This window comes from Anopheles gambiae, chromosome 2 (assembly GCF_943734735.2).
Source record: "Anopheles gambiae chromosome 2, idAnoGambNW_F1_1, whole genome shotgun sequence".
NCBI classification, from domain to species: domain Eukaryota; kingdom Metazoa; phylum Arthropoda; class Insecta; order Diptera; family Culicidae; genus Anopheles; species Anopheles gambiae.
In genome coordinates, this window is record NC_064601.1 from 5,227,183 (window position 1) to 5,245,549 (window position 18,367).

At 50.6% G+C, this 18,367-nt stretch overlaps 3 protein-coding genes across 13 annotated transcripts; 1 reads left to right on the forward strand and 2 right to left on the reverse strand.

Moving 5' to 3' along the window:
- Window positions 1–119: 119 nt before the first annotated feature.
- LOC1281705 (liprin-alpha-1) lies at window positions 120–11,578 on the forward strand. 11 transcript variants are annotated; one of them, XM_061646918.1, is made up of 19 exons: window positions 120–1,159; window positions 1,422–1,523; window positions 1,794–1,958; window positions 2,823–2,897; window positions 2,969–3,040; window positions 3,115–3,486; window positions 3,583–3,720; window positions 3,980–4,330; window positions 4,408–4,778; window positions 4,857–5,040; window positions 5,365–5,454; window positions 6,031–6,224; window positions 6,372–6,419; window positions 8,665–8,875; window positions 8,965–9,134; window positions 9,218–9,528; window positions 9,614–9,933; window positions 10,008–10,124; window positions 10,219–11,578. In XM_061646918.1, exons 1-19 carry the CDS (start codon window positions 911–913, stop codon window positions 10,303–10,305), a joined length of 3,627 nt encoding a protein of 1,208 aa, XP_061502902.1. In that variant the 5' UTR covers window positions 120–910; the 3' UTR covers window positions 10,306–11,578. The 11 variants fall into 11 exon arrangements, with proteins under 11 accessions (XP_061502902.1, XP_061502903.1, XP_061502904.1 ...); XM_061646919.1 differs by having other exon boundaries at window positions 6,037–6,224; XM_061646920.1 differs by having other exon boundaries at window positions 121–1,159; window positions 3,583–3,708.
- A 10-nt stretch (window positions 11,579–11,588) lies between these two features.
- LOC1281704 (toll-like receptor 3) lies at window positions 11,589–15,351 on the reverse strand. The gene is made up of 4 exons (XM_321654.4): window positions 14,448–15,351; window positions 13,951–14,094; window positions 13,722–13,890; window positions 11,589–13,649 (listed from the first exon to the last, which is right to left on the reverse strand). Exons 1-4 carry the CDS (start codon window positions 14,631–14,633, stop codon window positions 11,851–11,853), a joined length of 2,298 nt encoding a protein of 765 aa, XP_321654.4. The 5' UTR covers window positions 14,634–15,351; the 3' UTR covers window positions 11,589–11,850.
- On the reverse strand, window positions 15,116–18,312 carry LOC1281703 (3-phosphoinositide-dependent protein kinase 1). The gene is made up of 4 exons (XM_061646930.1): window positions 17,896–18,312; window positions 17,295–17,442; window positions 15,661–17,198; window positions 15,116–15,584 (listed from the first exon to the last, which is right to left on the reverse strand). Exons 1-4 carry the CDS (start codon window positions 17,962–17,964, stop codon window positions 15,432–15,434), a joined length of 1,908 nt encoding a protein of 635 aa, XP_061502914.1. The 5' UTR covers window positions 17,965–18,312; the 3' UTR covers window positions 15,116–15,431.
- Between the last annotated feature and the right edge of the window lie 55 nt (window positions 18,313–18,367).

The following is an 18,367-nucleotide window of genomic DNA, read 5'->3' on the forward strand; positions in this document are numbered from 1 at the left end:
CGTTCGATTGGCTGCGAACGGTTTCCGTGCCGTGCCATGTATGCGTTCTCCCCGACACTTGAACTATACAGTATAGCCGCATAGCCAGCGACCGGAATGACAGGTGACAAATGTGGAAAAAAGATAGGGAAAAAAAGAAAAGAATTTACAAAACACAAAAAGCGAGAAAGGTGTGTCTCTGTGCACGGTGAAATTTTGTGACTACAGTAATCGTTCCAATCCGTGCAGACCGTGCATTCCGAGTGCCTAATTACATAATGGGCGTCCAGTGTCGCGTGCATTCGTCGCGAAGGAAAGTTTAAGCGCAGCGTGGGCTCGTGCTGCCAGCAAGGACGTCGGCAAGGGGAACAACCTTTGCACGACGGGACGGGATTACCCCTATCGGCTGTGGCGGAAACGAGGGGGGGAATTGATCCGCCGTCGACGTTGCCTCTGGGCTGCCGCCACTGCACGGTAACGCGACCATCGCTCCCCTCCCGTCACGCGCGCCCCCCATTTCTCGCACTCTATCTCTCTCTCTCTCTCGCTCGTTTCCCCATCGTGCCGACATTTTTTTCGACATTCTACCTGCGTGCTGCGGCCAGCGTCTCAGCTAGCACTGCCCCCCCCCCCCCCCCCCCCCCCCCGCACCATCCTGTCATATCGAGTGCGAGTGTTACACGCACTGCCGCACGCACGCACGCACGTCCCGTGTTTGGCTGCCCGGTTTTGAAAAGAGAGCGAAAGTGTTGGGAGTGCGCGTCGCTCGGGAGAGAGAGATATAGTGCAATAGTGAGAGAGCGAGAGCGTGTAGTAGTAGTAGCAGCAGCAGCGGCCAGCAGCGACCCCAGCAGCAGGCTCCAAGGATCCAAAGGAAGAAGAAATTTTGTTTTGGGAGCTGGCGCACGGGCAAAACCAAAAATAGTGCAAAATGTGGAACATGATGTGCGACGTGATGCCGACCATCTCGGAGGACAACATCTCCCAGCGGTCGTCCCAGTTCAGCGGCGAGGATGCCAACTTCGAGCAGCTGATGGTGTCGATGCTGGACGAGCGGGACAAGCTGATGGACAGCTTGCGCGAAACCCAGCAGCGGATGGCGGACATGGAGATGAAAATCCAGGAGGTGGAAAAGGAGCGGGACAGTCTACACCGTCAGATTGCGGCCAATTTACCACAGGTGTGTGTGTGTGTGTGGGAGAGGGGGGAATGAGAGGGGGAACCAAATGGGAAGTAGTGGGCTTTGTTGGCGGCAGGCGCGTCGTCGTCGTCGTCGTCGTACCAGTCCTGCCTACGCACTGAACACACTCGTTGTGCCACCTTCGCCATTCCCACGCCATGTACACGGTGTACGGATTGGTCAACAAAGGAGGGGGGCTGGTTCGGTGTTTTGCTTGCTTATGATACATCTCATGCTCCGTTTCCATCTTTCCCCGGCACAGGAATTCTCGACCCTTACCAAAGAGCTAACGCAGGCCCGCGAGACGCTGCTCGAACGAGATGAAGAAATCGGAGAGCTGAAGGCGGAACGAAACAACACCAGGGTAAGCGCGCGGTCGAGGTCAAAGAGCATAAAGTGCACGGATGCTGCTGCTGCCAAGCAGGCATGCTTTCGCACAGCGGACGTCCGAATGGCGCCGACCGAATATCGATAAACGGCTGTGCTGTGCTGTGTGTTGACCTGCCAATGGTAGAGGGATCACCATCAGCATTAGCATCGTTTGTCGGGATGTGTGCGGTTGCACTTACTAGATTCGCACTTTTTATCGCTTGTTTTTTTCTTCTCTTTCTTCGCTCTTTCTTGCTCGCCACAGCTCCTGCTGGAACATCTCGAGTGTCTGGTGTCCCGGCACGAGCGTTCGTTACGCATGACGGTGGTGAAGCGCCAGGCAGCATCCCAGAGCGGCGTATCCAGCGAGGTGGAGGTGCTGAAGGCCCTCAAAAGTTTGTTCGAGCACCACAAGGCGTTGGATGAGAAGGTAACGCAAACCCGGCGACGGCGAGATGGTCGGCTTGCCGGTGTGGCCAACCAACCCACAAAATCTTTCTCTCTCACTCGCTAGTTCTCTCTTTTTTTCTACCGAGCCCATCCACCCACCACCAGGAGTGGGCCCTCCTCCTACCAGAGTCGCCCTTTTTGCAATGGGTTTCTTCCCCCTTCCAACCCCGTTTCGTCCCGAGCGTGTGTGCGTGTGAAGCGAAGAGATGCAGAAAGAATGATTAATCGTGAGTGCGTGCCCGAGCGTGTGTGTGTGTGCGAGTGATGCTATGCTGTGTGTATGTGGTTCGCGATTTGTTATCATTGGGTGTACTATACTAGGAGAGAGACGTGTATGTGTGTGGGTGTGTGTGACTGGGTGGCCGCTATAATGCACCCAAGATCGCCCTCCCCCACACATTTGCCGCCCGAGAGAGATGCGTACGATTATTTGCATTTAAATCGATCGTTGGCAATCATTGGATAAGCAGTTTACGGTTTGCTTTGTGATAAAAATCAATGTTCGTCGTTCATGATACGCCGTTTGAAAGAATATTGAATGCTCTTCTGTTTTGTGTACAACACGTCCGTGACTAACCGGTTCAACTTAAGCTATGCCTCAAAACATATTTGCTTCGCCAGCTCATCGCATTCCAGCGTAAACGGTGTGAAACGATTCATTTAATCAGTTCAAATATTCCATAAACTTCAGGCTCTGAATTACTGGTCGATTGTTTGCTGTTTGTTTATCCCTAGGAAAAGAAGAGTTTACTTAACAATAATCAACAATTTGTAGCTAACATTTCTGTTGGTCAACGGGGACAAGACGTCATAGTAAATGCATTTTTTTCACCGTGCTTTCCAGGTTCGAGAGCGACTCCGAATATCGTTAGAGAAAAATAATGATCTAGAAGCGGAACTCAACCAAACCAAAGAGGAGGTAAGAGAGCTATCAGTGAATGATCAGAATTCGGCGGATTAACACCTCTTTGTATGGAAACTGTATTTCAGCTTCAACAATACAAGTCGGGTGTATTGTCCAACCAATCGGACCCTTCGCTAGACAGCAGCAGCGAAAAGAAGGTATGCAAATGATTAATTAAGGTTCTTACGGTTTTTGAAAGATTGCTAACATGTGCGTTTTTACCTTTCTACAGGATGCATTGAAGAACGGTGAAGCCGGAGAAATGATCGACTACAGCGCAAAGACGCACGAACTGCAGACGATCATCGAGAAGCAAACGGCCGAACTGTCCCAGTGGCAACGGCGCGTGTCCGATCTGAACACCAAGATCAACGAGATGGAGGACAACATGTGCAAGCTGCAGAAGGAGTACACCAAGTCGCAGGAAGCGTGCGTGAAGCTGCAGCGCGATCTGCGCGAAAACGTTGCCCAGAAAGAGGACCAAGAGGAGCGCATTGCGACGCTCGAGAAGCGCTATCTGAATGCGCAGCGCGAATCGACCTCGCTGCATGACCTGAACGAGAAGCTTGAGCAGGAATTGCGCCACAAGGAGGCTCAGCTGAAGGTAACGTATGAGAATACGTCTCAGTTGCACGGTGGCAACCTCTCCTGTTCGTACGGAGCAAATGCATTTGTTTGTTTCGATTGTTTCCCCCCACAGCTGCAAGAAGGTAAAATAGCGGCGATACAGGAAAAGCTTGAACTTTCCGAGCAGAAGCTGGCCCAGTTCTCGAAGCTGCCGGAAATGGAGGAACAGCTGAAGGCGCGAATGGAAGCCCTAACACAGGTAGGCAAACAGGTAGGCTAACACGAACGAACGGATCGCGTCAAAATCTTCTTAACCCCTTATTAATTCTACTTTTGATCCAATCGTCCCGATAGTACCCCCGATAGTAGTAGAGGGAACGCGCTCCGCGTTCTGCGATAGATGTGTAGCTCGCATGTAACTCGCACGATACCACTCTTCTCTATCTCTTTTCCTCATTGCTGTTTCGCCATTTGCAAAGTAGTAACCCATTTTCTTTTCTTTTCCTTTTTTTCGCATGTGGGCTAAAAAGGCACAGGAGCGGCACGGTTCGGCCGAGGATCGTATTACGCGGCTGGAAAACAATGTGGAGGAAAAGAATGCGGAAGTCATGCGTCTCAATCAAAGACTGAAGATGAATGAAGAGCACAATCAGCGGCTATCGTCGACGGTGGACAAACTGCTGGCCGAGTCGAACGACCGGTTGCAGGTCCATTTGAAGGAACGCATGACGGCGCTGGAGGAGAAGAACACGCTCACGCAGGAGCTCGACAAGGCGCGCAAGTACGCCGAAGAGCTGTGCCAGGAGAAATCCGATATGCTCAAGGAGATCGCCAAGAACCGGCTGGAGATGGAAACGTTCAAGCGTCAAATATTGCAGCAGGTTTGTCTGCACCGTGCACCGTGTGGCGTTGGCCGTGAATCTAACCATTTTGGGTTGTTCTTTCGTTTTTTTTTTAGGAAATTGCGTACAACATCCAGCAAACGGAAGCACTAACCAGAAGCTTATCACCAAACGCGGTCGGCAATCCGTCCGCCAACAGTGGATTTTCGCGCAGCGGGTCGGCCACCTTCAGCACGCACAGCTTGCGGCGGAACAAGTCGACGCTGGAGGAGGAACACTTTAACCGCTCGATGGCGGAACAGGACTGGAACAAGCTGCAGCACATGACCAATGCACAAGTATTTGACGGTGGCGTGCTCGAGGGCGCGGACGAGGCGGACAATCTGTTCGGCACGGGCGACATCATTTCGCCGACCGGACACACCGATGCACAAACGTTGGCGATCATGCTGCAGGAGCAGCTCGATGCAATCAACAATGAGATCAGGTAAGGGTGGAAATTGTTGTGCTGAACGGACGTTTGATTTGTGGACGCTTTTCTTTACGCTTTTGGTACTATTTGCAGGTTAATACAGGAGGAAAAACAGTCCACAGAAGCACGAGCAGAGGAGCTGGAATCTCGTGTCGGCAGCTTGGAGCATATGAACCTGTTAGCCCGCGGCCGGTCGATGGACCGCCAGAGTCCACCGCTCAGCGGTAGCAGCACACCAAACAGTCCCAATCGTGACTACCTTCAAAAGTACCACACGGTATGTAAAACGGGGCTTTGCTGCTTCGCTCAAAGTTTCTGTTGGCCGGCGCCGTTTCTTTTGTGTTCATCCAATTTGAATCGTTTGATCGTTTATTAGTTCCCAATGTCAAGTGCAGTGATCCGTCCTTCCTTAAAAAACACAAAATTACCTCCAATGTAACCATTGTTCGGCCGTCGCCCTCTTCCTTCGGTCACTGCATCATGCATCATCGTGCTGACAAATCGATAGAGAGTGTGTTGAGTTGTGTTGGTTGTTAGTTTTTCAAGTGTTCTGTTTCCACTACGTTATGTTCTTTATACACACGTCTGCTTATCGTTACAGGCGCCAGCGTCGATGTCGCCAGCGCATTTGCATCAATACGTAACCACTTTGAATCAAGTTCCGTTGTCCGAATCGTTACCCTCTAGCCAAGTGAGTGGTTCCGGCATTGAAGTGACCTAGTTCGAACTTGTTGCAACTGCTTATTTAAATGAAATTGAATGCCCGGGGGGGATCGGTGTGGTTATTTTTAGTTTCACAATTGGACCGTCTATTTTTTCGTGCGCAATTCTATGCTTTATGTTTTGTTGGTTGTTTTTTCGGCAAAACGCATTTTGTTCGTTTTCTTTTCTTTTACCTTAATTTTGCATTATTCGATGTTGTTGTTGGCGATTGTTTGTCTGTTTCTTTGGCGGCAGCACAGAGCTTCTTTCGCCGCGTAGCAGCTTGTTGATAAGTGCAGCATTTTTCTGTTGTTGGTTTGTTGTATCTGGTTGGTTTCATGGAAGAATGAAGGCACGCGAACATCGTAAATAGCCGCTTTAATGAATTAGAAAACAGCTTAGCGATCATAAAAGGAGCTTTTTTATTTTGTTTGAATCGTTTTTTCTAACAAAATTGATTATTGTATAATTTAGTAATCTGCATTAAAAAGTGGACGCTTTTGAATAATGATGCTTGGTGCTGCAATCGTTAAACCGTGTCTAATGGATTTTGTTTTTGGCCTAGGTACAGCTGGCACATCTGCAGTCGGAAATGCAACACGATGATATGGGCAATGCGGACCACGACATGTCTGCCAGCGGCGGTGTTTGCGGAGGAGATAACAGTTCCGGCGGCACCATATCGCCCGCCACCGCACGCACCATGCGGCTGGAACGTTTCGCACTAGCATTAGCGCACAGCCAGGAGGAACTGAAACGGTAAGCAACGAAATGGAGGGGCTCGAATCGGAATCCTACTTTAACTACTAACTGACCGGGTTTACCGAGGCATGATGCTTGATTTGTTTTACATAATGTTCTCTTCTTCACCTCCTACACTGCTGCCTATCGGTCGACCACGCGCAGACGGTCGCAAGGAGTCGTCCATGGAACGGAATTTCCGAACGAGTCCAGGTCATTATCATTTAAGTTACTCGGTACCAAACCATCGGTTCGGTTGCATGAACTCACAAAACAGAATCGCTACAATAGTACGCTGACCAGTGCGATGCTCCATACTCGTATGCAGCGCTTTCAGAACGTGTCTAGGTTGTTGAACCATCCTTCTTCCGCCCATCATCAGCGCTATCTTCCGTCCGTCCATCAACAGCACCCTCATCGGCCATCTCATCACGCTCCGTCGTACGTCGGTCGGCCGCCGTACGGTGGAAGGACGAAATATCGCTTCCCTCCACCGATGGCGTCGACGGCTGCGGCACTCCACGTTTCTCGGAGGGAGCGACCGAGTGTCTCCCGCTATCATCAGCGTGCCTATCACAGTCATCCATACCTTTCGAACAGCCGGTTCTATTCCTCACCACTCGTGACGGCGAACGTAATATCCTCCCATTTACAGCAGCGACACCGGCAACAACCACAACAGCAGCAGCCGCAGCGACGATTCCATTTACCTCATCCATCCATTTCATTGCTTCGAAGACAGGCGGGGGATAATGTTACAACCCACCTGCATCATCACCCTCACCACATGCGTCAATCGCTGTACGAGCAGCTCCGGCATGCCAATGTCTTTGACGCTACTCGGCCACCATCGGAGCGCCTTGTCGCTCACAGCCAGTATCCATTCCAGCCGCGCAGTAGCAGCAACGGTCGAACCGGTGTTCCGTACTTGCCTCCGTCGTCCCTCCGATACAGTCACACGATGAGGGCGGCGATGGGGTACCAGCAACCGCAACAGCCGCGGTCGCTGTTGCAGCTGAACTTAAAGCGTGAGCTGTGCTACACCTTTCCACGATTGATTTCGAACATGCCGCTGATTGGGACGGCCAATGAGTCGATGATCATTATCAACAACTCCCCGTTCGCTTTGACCGATCGGAGGTTTGGCATACTGCATCACTGCGCCATGTCCGATTCGTATGTGTAGCAGTGAAGCAGGCTCCCCATGGGAGCGACCTTTTTAATGGAATTTGTTTGTGTTTGTGTGCTTTACTTAAGACGCAGAGACTGATAGACGCATGTTCCATGTGGGTGCCATCTTTCTTATCATCTGTGGAGACAATCCGACGGCATGATGCGTGCAGTAAGCTCTTTGCCTTACGAGGATTAAACATGTGATCGAAGGGCCATGTGGTCACGCAGGTTGCCCATCCCCGATGATATCGTGATGCTCGATTCCGCCGTGAAAGCGATATAATCCCCCGATCCCATGTACATTCCATCTATGATAAGCGCATTCGATGCAACATGTGTGTGTTGTGCAGGTTGAAATAGAGAATGATTTTGATTTTGAGTATATTGTTGACTATTTTGATGTGGTTCTCACATCCCTTGGTTGGTAGGGGGTTGTTCGGGGGGGTGTTACGTTTATTTTATCCTATTCATAGGCAAGCCGGCAATGGATTCTTCTTGTCGCTCTAACCATAAGTTGTTAATTACACACACATAAACACGGCTGGTGTAGAGTTTGTGCAAGAGATTTTGGTATTGAGGGCATATCGCGTACGATGTAAGTCATCTACCACATACTTTCCAGTTTGCAACGTATTTGTTGTTTCCTTCCCGCCTGCTGTGTTAGTGTAAAGCCTTGGACCCAGCACACACGCACACACGCTGGCTGATGACTGATGAACCGTTTCACGAATCACGTGCATCTCTCACACTATCGCTCATTGTTACAATTCTTAGTGCAAAATGACCAACTGCGTAGCACTGCTAGAACGTGGTCTGTTAAAGGGGGGAGGGCATCGGTTGTTTCAAATGGATGAGCATTTCAGTAGTGATTGGTATGCTAGTCGGTTGTGAGGGAAAAGAGAAAACTTTAGGGGGAAGGCTACATTTTCCCGCTAGATCCACCAAAAACATTGATTAATGAACGAACGGGTGCAAGTAACGTGCACATATTCAAAATTAAAAGGATGTTGGCTGATTGGCTCGAAAGGCACCACCAACTCATCATACCGTTGATTTGCATCCGAGTTCATGTAACCGATGAGTAATTAAACTATCTCATCCCTTCCACACTCTTACTGCTAAAAATCTGTTGCTAAAAAGTCAACACATGTTCTGCATTATATTGCGATTGGTCACGTAGTGTTGGTTTGATGCGATCTTATTAAGTTGTTATTATAGTTTCATAACCTTTAGCAATGATTAACTGACTGACTGATTGTTGCTCTCCGACCTGTCATCATTACAGGAATCATTTTGTGGCCAGCAGCAACTACGGCATGTCGCCCCTGAATTCGCGCCACGGAAGCCAGGAGTCGTTGAAGCACCTGAGCATGGTCAGCTCGCTCAGTTCTCTACAAACGCCAACCGCCAGCCGGGGAGGAGATGCCGTATCGGCGGCACAGAAGAAGAAGGGCATCAAGTCCAGTTTGGGACGGTTCTTTAGTAAAAAGGAGAAGGTATGTGATGTGATTTGCTGCACCCGCTCGGCTCCACTACCGTACATTATTGCTTACCGTTGGTTGGATTTTCTACTCTACTTCTCCAGGTAAAAGGTGTGAAGGATTCCTCGATGCCAGACGGCTCCACCAGCATGATGTCGATGAGTGGGCTTTCGCTGATCAGCGATATTGACTCAACGTACGATAATATAAGCGTATCCGGCTACAGACCACCGGGCAAGTCGAATCCGATCGATTACACCCGGCAAAAGAAGAAGTATGTTGTTTCGTGGACATCTTTTGGTGTTGGTTTTCTTATATCATGTTGTTTTTTTTCCTTTCATTGATTGCATTGCGCAGGGAACACGACTATCGGCACGATCTGTTGGGCGAGGCCATGAAAGCCGGCACACCGTTCGCGCTGTGGAACGGGCCAACGATTGTCGCCTGGCTAGAGTTGTGGGTCGGCATGCCGGCCTGGTATGTGGCTGCCTGCCGTGCCAACGTGAAATCCGGTGCCATCATGAGCGCGCTTAGCGATACGGAAATCCAGCGCGAAATCGGTATCAGCAACCCACTGCACCGGCTAAAGCTGCGCCTTGCCATACAGGAAATGGTGTCGCTGACGTCACCATCGGCACCGCAAACCACGCGGACAACGCTGGCATTCGGTATGCGAGGGGGGGGGGGGACATTCACCCTTGGTGCCTTGCTTCTATAACGAAAAAACGCCTGTTGCGCCTTTTTCTTCCACAGGAGACATGAATCATGAGTGGATAGGGAACTATTGGTTGCCTAGCTTGGGTCTACCTCAGTACCGTACTACGTTCATGGAGTGTCTGGTGGACGCTCGCATGCTAGATCACCTCAACAAGAAGGACCTGCGCGGTCAGCTGAAGATGGTGGACAGCTTCCATCGGACTAGCCTGCAGTTTGGCATCTCCTGCCTAAAGCGACTGAACTACGATCGCGCGGCACTGCAGGAGCGACGGAAGGCGTCCGAAAACAGTCTCAGTGATGTGCTGGTGTGGACAAACGATCGCACAATGCGATGGGTGCAGAGCGTTGGTCTCAAGGTGAGTTTTATTGAGTTCTAGTAAGAGTAGCGGCCTGTCACTAAACGACCAACACTTGTGCCCCTTTTTTGCAGGAATATGCCAACAATCTGCTAGAATCCGGCATACACGGCGCCCTGATAGCGTTAGATGAAAGCTTCGATGCTAATTCCATGGCCCTAGCTTTGCAAATTCCAACCCAAAACACACAGGTACGTGTAAACTGGTGCAATGGTGTACAGCAAGATGAGTACTTGTAACAACACATTTCGTTCTCCTTCTCTTTCTACTCTGCAATATTTGCAGGCTAGACAAATTTTAGGCACGGAATTTAACAAACTGCTCGAACTGTCCACCGAACGGCGCACGGATCGAGATTCAATCAAATCTTGACATAATCCTAGTCATCCTAGTCTAAATGGATAATAAGTATGCTTATATTAATAATGATAATAATATAAAGTAATATTAATAATACTATTATTAATGATAATGATAATAACAATAGCATTATTGTTATGAATAATGAAAATATTAATACTAATACTAATAATAATCTAACGATAAATACCTACCTACTAACAGAGCGGATCACTGCGCAATGGAGCGAGGAGGAGGAGGAAGAGGAGGAGGAGGCAAAAGGGAGAAAGAGATAGTATTTTATGGGCAACATGAATGCAACAAAGTAAGGCTAGCAAGCGAACGGGACGGGAGGGGGTAAACCGTAACACAAATCAGAAGGGAGCAGCAGCAAGCACACAGACCCAAGATGCGTGACGCAAGTCGAATATTCAAAGATACATACCAGCAGCATTAGTAAAGCAAACGATTACTAGTAAGCGACAAGTGTAAGGGGGAAGGGGGGGGGGGGAGGGGGGCGGAAAGGATACCGAAAAGAGATCATATGTGGGAAAGGGAGAAAGGGAACACAGTTGTAGCAGATGGGGAGAGGTGGGCAGGGTAGTAGAAAGTATAATAGAGGGAAACAATATATATATTATATATACACACAAACAAACAAACAAACAAACACAGACACGGCCAGGCACATACACACAAACATGTTTGTCCTGCAGCATACAGCAAACGGTCGTCGTATAACGTTTCTGGGTAGTAGAATGGGTCGAAAAAAAAAAGAAAGGGAAGGGATCTATCTATCTAAATACAACATTGTCATAAGTTTAAGGCAATTGATCGCTCGCGCATCACGGGGAAAGGAAGAAGAGCTGTGGGAGGAAAGGATGAGCTCTAACCACACTACTACCCCTTTTCGAAGCTATGTATGTATATGTATGGTATAGGTTGAAACAAAACAAAACTGGTAACCCAAGTGACATGAGAACGGGAGGGAGTGCAGCAAAAGGACCTGCCGCGAAGATCAGTAGTAGAGATACCCATAACACACACATACCCACACACACCCACACACCCACACACACAGAAACAAAACATCCCTCAAACAGCAGACGCAAACGATGGAAAGAAGTGTCTCCAAACTTTAAAAGAACAAAGCAAAACAAAAAAACAAAAAACAAAACTACCGCTAATTGTAAAGATATACTTATAATCCCGGCATGAAAACAGGAAAACAAAAAGCTACGGAAGAAAGCAAAAGCAAAAGAAACCAAGAAACAAAAACAAAACAAAAATACAAAATGAAAATGCATCTGTGTTCCGGATACCTTAAACAAAAAGCAGCGTGTGTCTGGGGTGTGCACGTGCTGACGACATGAAGAGCGCGCGCGTTCCAGAGTATTTTTTTTGGGGAAGTGTGGTTGTATTTCGACATTTCAGTTCTTACAGGTTGTGTTAGCTTAAAACGTACGTAATTGTTTTGCCTGCACACACACACGAATGCGCCTGTTGCTGGTGCTTACACTGCTAAGTGTGATGGGCCCTTTTTCGCTCGATCGTTGCACTTCAAGCGGAGGGAGCCATCTAGTATTCAATGTCGTTGCTAGTGATGCGCTGCTGTGGCGTGGGTACATTTGCCGCAGGCGCTGCCGCCGCCGCTGACGTCGCGTACCGGGACTGACTTTTCTGCAGCTTCTGTTGCAGTCGCTGGCGTTTCTGTTGGTAGAGCAGTGATTGGTGCGGTTTCTGGTAGACTTGCACGATGTTTACACCCCCCGGCATGATACCATTCACTGCCGCACTGGGTCGTACGCCGTTGTTGTGCGCGAGGGCCACACGAACGGATGGTGCTGGTGCTGCTACTGCTCCTCCCCGGTGGTAGTTGTGGTGGTAACGCTTCTGCAACAGCGCCTGCTGCTTCCTGCGATTCAGCTCACTGATGCGCTGCGCAATCTTGTGCGCCTGGTTGCTATCGATCTGGCAGTGGAGATTTTTGCGAATCACATAGTAGACGCTGCGATTCTGGATGCCCTGGGCCGGGTCGCTGCAGCGCGGCGTCAGCTTGTTGCTGTACACGTACGCAGCGAGCGGATTGTCGGAGGAGGACGATATCTTGAGCCGGTTGGTGGCCGCCTGTCGCCACTGTACCATCGTGCAGCTGCACTGCCACGGGTTGTCGATGAGGCGCACGATCTGAACGCCCGGTGCGAGCCGGCGGAAGAAATCGGTCGGTAGCTGGGTCAGCCGATTGCCGTGCAGGTACAGCTCGACCAGCTGCAGCAGCTCGTCGAACAGTCCGACCGGCAGCTCGGTGAGTAGATTGTGCGAGAGGTCGACTATTCGTAGCCGCTTCACGCCGAAGAACGCATCCATCGAAAGCGTTGCGATGGCACAGCGTGACGCGTACAGTTCGGTTAGGTTCTTCATCTCCGCGAAGCTGTCGTACTCGACGAAAGAAATGTTGCCCTGCAGCAGGCGCAGCGTGCGCAGCGAACGGAGCCCCCGGAAGAGGTACTGGTTGAGGGCGGGCAGCTGCAGATTGCGTATCTCGAGCAGCTCCATCGCGGCCAGCCCCTGGAACGGTTTCGGTGTGCCAATCTGCAGCCCGACCTGGTCGCTGCCGAGGAACAGCGAGCGGGTCATGTTGGCGATTGCGAACGAGCTGTCGAACACGTACTCGATCGGGTTCTGGCGCAGATCGAGCTTGGCCAGCTTCGGGAACGGGGGGAAGGTAAGCTCCGACACCTTGGAGATGTTGTTGGCGGACAAATCGAGCACCTGCAGCTCGAGCAGGCCGGCCAGCGAGTAGTAGCTGACCTCGAGCAGCCGGTTGTTGGCGAGCGAAAGGAGCCGCATGTTCGGTGCACCGTAGAACGCAAACGGTGGCAGTATCTTGAGGTTGTTGTGCTGCAGCGACAGACGCTGGAGCCGGTCGAGCCCGTACAGGAAGTCGGGATGCAGCGACTCTAGCTGACAGTCGTGGATGGACAGTGCGGTTAGGTTGGACCAGCCGTAAAACGACACGTTGCTGGTGCTGGCCAGCTCGCGCTTGTACACCTCGTACGGCACAATCTCTAGCTCGAACGTTTCGGTGAGTGAATCGGCCCCGTTAGCCCCATCGACCACGATCTCTTCCTCCTCGTCAGTAGCCACAATCTGGTAAGCGGTGGCATCGGGGGAAGACTGTAAGCCCAACCCGGTGAGTGAAGGTTGCGTACGGTCCAGTACGGTCGGTGGTTCCGTGCGCACCAGCTCGAGCGATTCCAGATGTAGTCGGGCCACGGGCAGTTCCGCATCGAGCGAAAAGCGTAACAGTTGCGCTTGCAGCGACTGCACATGAAGCTCTCTTAGATGGTGGAAGCGAACCAGATTGGAAGCATTCACTAGAAGCAGGACAAATTAGGCAAGGTAAGTAAGCTTGTCACGTGTTTCCGCGCGTTTCCGGCCAAACCTACGCTGATATTGTTCCGTCTGGGAAGTGTAAATTATTTTCAGCACCGTTGTATCGAGCGATAGAAGATCTTCGATCTTCTCAAACCCTGCGCCTTGGGCGACCATACACAGGGCATGGAACGAGCCGGTAGAATCTTCATCATCGCCCAGTAATTCCGTATTACTTTCGAACTAAAGGCAATGAAGATACATATAGTACAGCTCGTTTGCGATTTGTCTATCTCTACTCACATCATCCTGTGTTGTGGACGATGCTTTGGACGTCCGGTTGGCTTCAGTCCACACTTCCGATTGAAGTGGTCGGTCGCACAAACACTCGGGAGGACAGTCAAGCAAAGCGAATGATCGATCGCGTGCCTCTGTAGTGTGGAGCAGCTTGAATTGTAGAACAGAACGGAAGTAATATACGATAAATGTAATGAAACAGATTTGTACGAAGCACAAGAACTAGATAAGATGCCCTCTTTTCCCCGTTATGGGTTGCTTTCAGTGCACTGTGTAGTGTGGAATTGCTGAACGCATTCTTAGGACTACTTCCGGGAACGGGTAAACGATAGGAATTAGCTAACGTGTCTAAGGACACCACCAGCATGATGCTACAGTTCCTCCAGAAACTTCACCAAATTTGACACAGTTTAGTCATTACTTTTTAAATTTGAAACGTTTCCACTGTCTGCAGTTTGACTACAACTTCCACAATCCATTTCCGGTTACACAAAAATACTCACAGAAAGAAGCACCACCACTGCAACGACGGTCGTTTTAGACCTGGAAATGGGTTTTGTTAACATTGTTTTTTTTCCGTCCTTTAACGGATACACGGGATAAAAAGCGTAAGAGTGCGACGTATCCTGCTCAGTCACACGCAGTACTGAACTGAACTCGGAACTGGGAAGCGTGGAACGACCAACCATGTGGCTCTGTTTCGTTGCTGCGCTGTCGACCACTGCCCGTCTGGCGGAAATCGCTTATCGCCGCAATGTTCTTAAGACACACACACAGGGCACTATCGTAGTTAGGGCAACAGGCACAGCAAGCCGAGCAGTGCGATAAATGTACGCAATGAGACCGCCTCTATCCTTACAACTCTCAGTACCAGTACCAGTAAACGAAAATAAAAGGGTTCGAAACGCTTGTGATGGGGGTGTGTGGTTGTTGTTTTATTTTCTCAATCTATTTTTTCTCTTCCCGTTTCGGTGCGGGCGTCTCCAAACCCAAGAAAGCGTGTGGTGTGTGCAGGTTGCCCCAGCCAGCCTCCCCTTCATATCAGCTGATGCTGCAACGCTGTGAGAGGCACGCTGTGGTTGGCGATTTTGGCGCCCTTTTCCGGCCCTTTAATGATGGCGTGTTATGGCGTTCGGGAGGCAACGCGGAATAATCCAAACAAATCCACCTGTTTTAAGTGATTCTAAACGTGCCCTGCTGCTTATTTATTATATGCCGTTACTTGTCTAGCCTTGTTTCCTAACAGTCCTTTCAATTACCACCCTTCTGCATTCAATTCTTCATTTCACTCCTATCCTAAACATGCATGATTTACATGATCGCAGCAGTAGCTGAAAGCGCTGAACGATAAGATTGCTCTTTTTTGTACACACGCACACGCACAAACACACACACACACACACACACACACACACACACACACAGACGCACACCATACACACGAACAATCATCACGACCTACCCACATACACATACGCACACATCTCTTATTCCTTTTGAACGAGACTGTTGGATGTGGTCTTGGTGGTGGTATCATTATTCTCACTATTTAGGAAAGCCTTTCGATGAACGTCGGTAATGGTATCACACCACTTCAGTGCAAATCCTTCCGGATCTTCCAGATAGTAAATTCGGTTTGGCTGTAGGAGAGAAAGGGCAGAAGAGAGGCAATTAGTTTCGCCAGCACCCAAGTTGGTGCTCCCGTGTCTAGCTTACCGTGTTTACGTAGAACGTTTTGAAGTTCTTCGCCTCAACCGACAGCGAGGAGGTCCAGGGAATCTCGCCCTTCTTCACCATGGTTACCGGATCGATGTAGATTAGCCGCGGTCGCTTCGTCAGTAGTAGCATGCGACGCCTGGCAAACAGTCCTTTGCGTTTGTAGATGATGCCGTACTTTAGGATCTCGTCGCCGTCTGCAAACGGCTGCCACAGGCTCACCGGGCCCGGATCGTTCTTGAACGCTTCCTCGACTGTTTTGAAGAACTTGAGCGACGACAGCCCGGAACGCGTTAAGCTAAACACGCGCCCCGTCCCGGCCCGGTTACTGTCGGCTTCGTCTTTGTCCACACTTTCGCCTCCACTTTCTCCTCCTCCTCCTCCCCCTCCACCGCTGCCACGAGTCTTATCACCCTTTTTGCGCTCGCCTTCCACGCTACCGCTGCGTCCCACCACCTCCTCATCCTCGTCGTCGTCCTCGTCGTCGCGCGCGTCATCGTTCTCCTTCACCTCGGCCAGCTTAAAGTCGAACAGGCGCGTTATCTGCCTGTCGTCCAGCCCGGGCTGCATGCCCTCGGGGAAGTGGACCGTCTCATTGTTTAATACTGTTTCCGTGTTGGTGGACGGCATCGGGGCCGGCTGTTGGCGCAGATGCTCGAAATCAATCCCCTCGAAGAACGCGTGCTGGCGTATCGTGCGGTAGCGCGGGCTGTCCCGTGCGCCGAGCCGCTTCGCCTGCTCCAGATGCAGCAGGCGCGTCACCAGATCCTTTGCCGTGTGGTCGAAGCTGTCCGCGTACGAGACCTGGCAGCGGAGGATCATCTTGAAGATCAGATACTCGGACGCGGCTCGGAACGGCGACACGCCGCACACCATCTGGTAGAGCGTGCAGCCGTACGACCAGAGATCGGAGGCGGGCGAGGAAGGTGTACCGGTAAGGATTTCGGGCGAGACGTACTGGGCGGTGCCGACGAAACTGCGCCGCTTGTTGGGCGGGCGTGTTGCTGGCGGCGCGTCCTCCCCATTATCGTCCGTATCGTCGTCGTCGTACTCGGCCCCGAGCACCCGCTGGGCGTGCTTGCGTGCTGTCGACATGGTAGGCGAGGACGGTGCGTCCTTCTTTTCCTCGCACCCACTGTCCGCCTGCTCCTCCTCGTCCTCGTCCTCCTCCTTGTAGTCGAGCTTGGAGGAGCCGAAGTCAGCGATCAGCACGTGCATGCGCTCGTCCAGCAGAATGTTTTCCGGCTTGATGTCCCGGTGCAGGATGGCCATGTCGTGCATGGTTTCGAGGGCGAGCAGTATTTCGGCCGCATAGAACCGCGCACAGTCCAGCGTGAAGGAGGGCCGGGACAGCAGCGTCAGCAGCGTACCGTTGCAGGCATATGTCATGACGAAGTAGAGCTTGCTGCGATCCTGGAAGGTGCAGTACAGCCCTAGGAAACCGGGCCGCCCGGTGAGCCGATTCAGCACTTCCCGTTCGCGCTTCACGTACTCTTGCTTCTTTTCCCGCAGTATGAGCCGCTTTTCGCACACTTTTACTGCAAAAAAAGAAAAGCACCACAATAGAGATGGACGCGTACAAGTGAAATCGGTACAGGGGAGGGGGCGGGGGGTGGTAGTGCGGTGAAACTTACTTGCGTATTTTTTGGATGTTCTAACTTCTTTGGCCAGGTAAACACAGCTGAAGCTTCCTTCGCCGAGCATTTTGCCGAAATAGAAATCGTTTGGATTCAGCCGATGGCCGCTGCTCGGCTTGGTGCTCCGATTGCTATCCATTACTACCTGTGTGTGTTTGGTTTCCGATCGGGGCGGGATTGGGAAGAAAGCAAACCAGTGAGACAGACACAGACGATTAGGCGACGAAACCGACAGCGGGGGAATATATTATTTTTAAAACACATCAACTCAGGGCCAACTTTTCGCAAACCATATCTCTCGCTCGGAAGGAAAAGCACCTAGCTGGCTAGGCTGTGAAATTTTCCCCCTTGCCCGTGGCCGTACCCCTAAGTGACACACATTCGCGTTAGATCATTTCTGCACTGCACTGAGTCAGCAGCGGTGGGCGCATCATCGCGCGCTTGAGTTATTTTGCACTTGGAACTATTTATTTTCTTTTTTTTTTTTTGTTTGGTCCTGCATGCATTTGGAAATGGCACGCATCGAGTGTGTCGGTGTGAGAGGTTGAGGGTATTTTGCAAAATTGGCTAAAATAAATACAAGTATCTAGTTTATTACCGTGTTGGTGGTGGAGCTGGTGGTGGTTGATTGCATATCCACGGATGCAGGTTTCGAACAGTGGGGCATACTAGCGATTGCTTTGGGTGAAGTTTGGGCCGCCGATGATTCACATCCGAGCAGGCTGCACTTTCAGACGGGAAGCGAAACGGGACAATAGCGCAAAACCGGCACGAGGCTGAGAACAATTTAGCACTAAATACACAAACTTTTTCTTGGAAAACAATGCCCCAATGTTGCAAAGTCCGGTTCAGCCAACGGGCACGGATCAACCGGAAGGCGCGGCGATGATGGCGCGATTATTGGTGTGTTCTGCAGAGTCTGCAGTTTGGTTGGTTTAGAATTTTAATAATTGTTGGAAACGAGGCGATTGTTTTGATGAGTGGAGGTAAAATAACAAAAAATCCGTTTACTTTAGATATGCTGAATCAGACAATCGAAACAAGATGGCTGTTTTAGTTTGAACGACAAC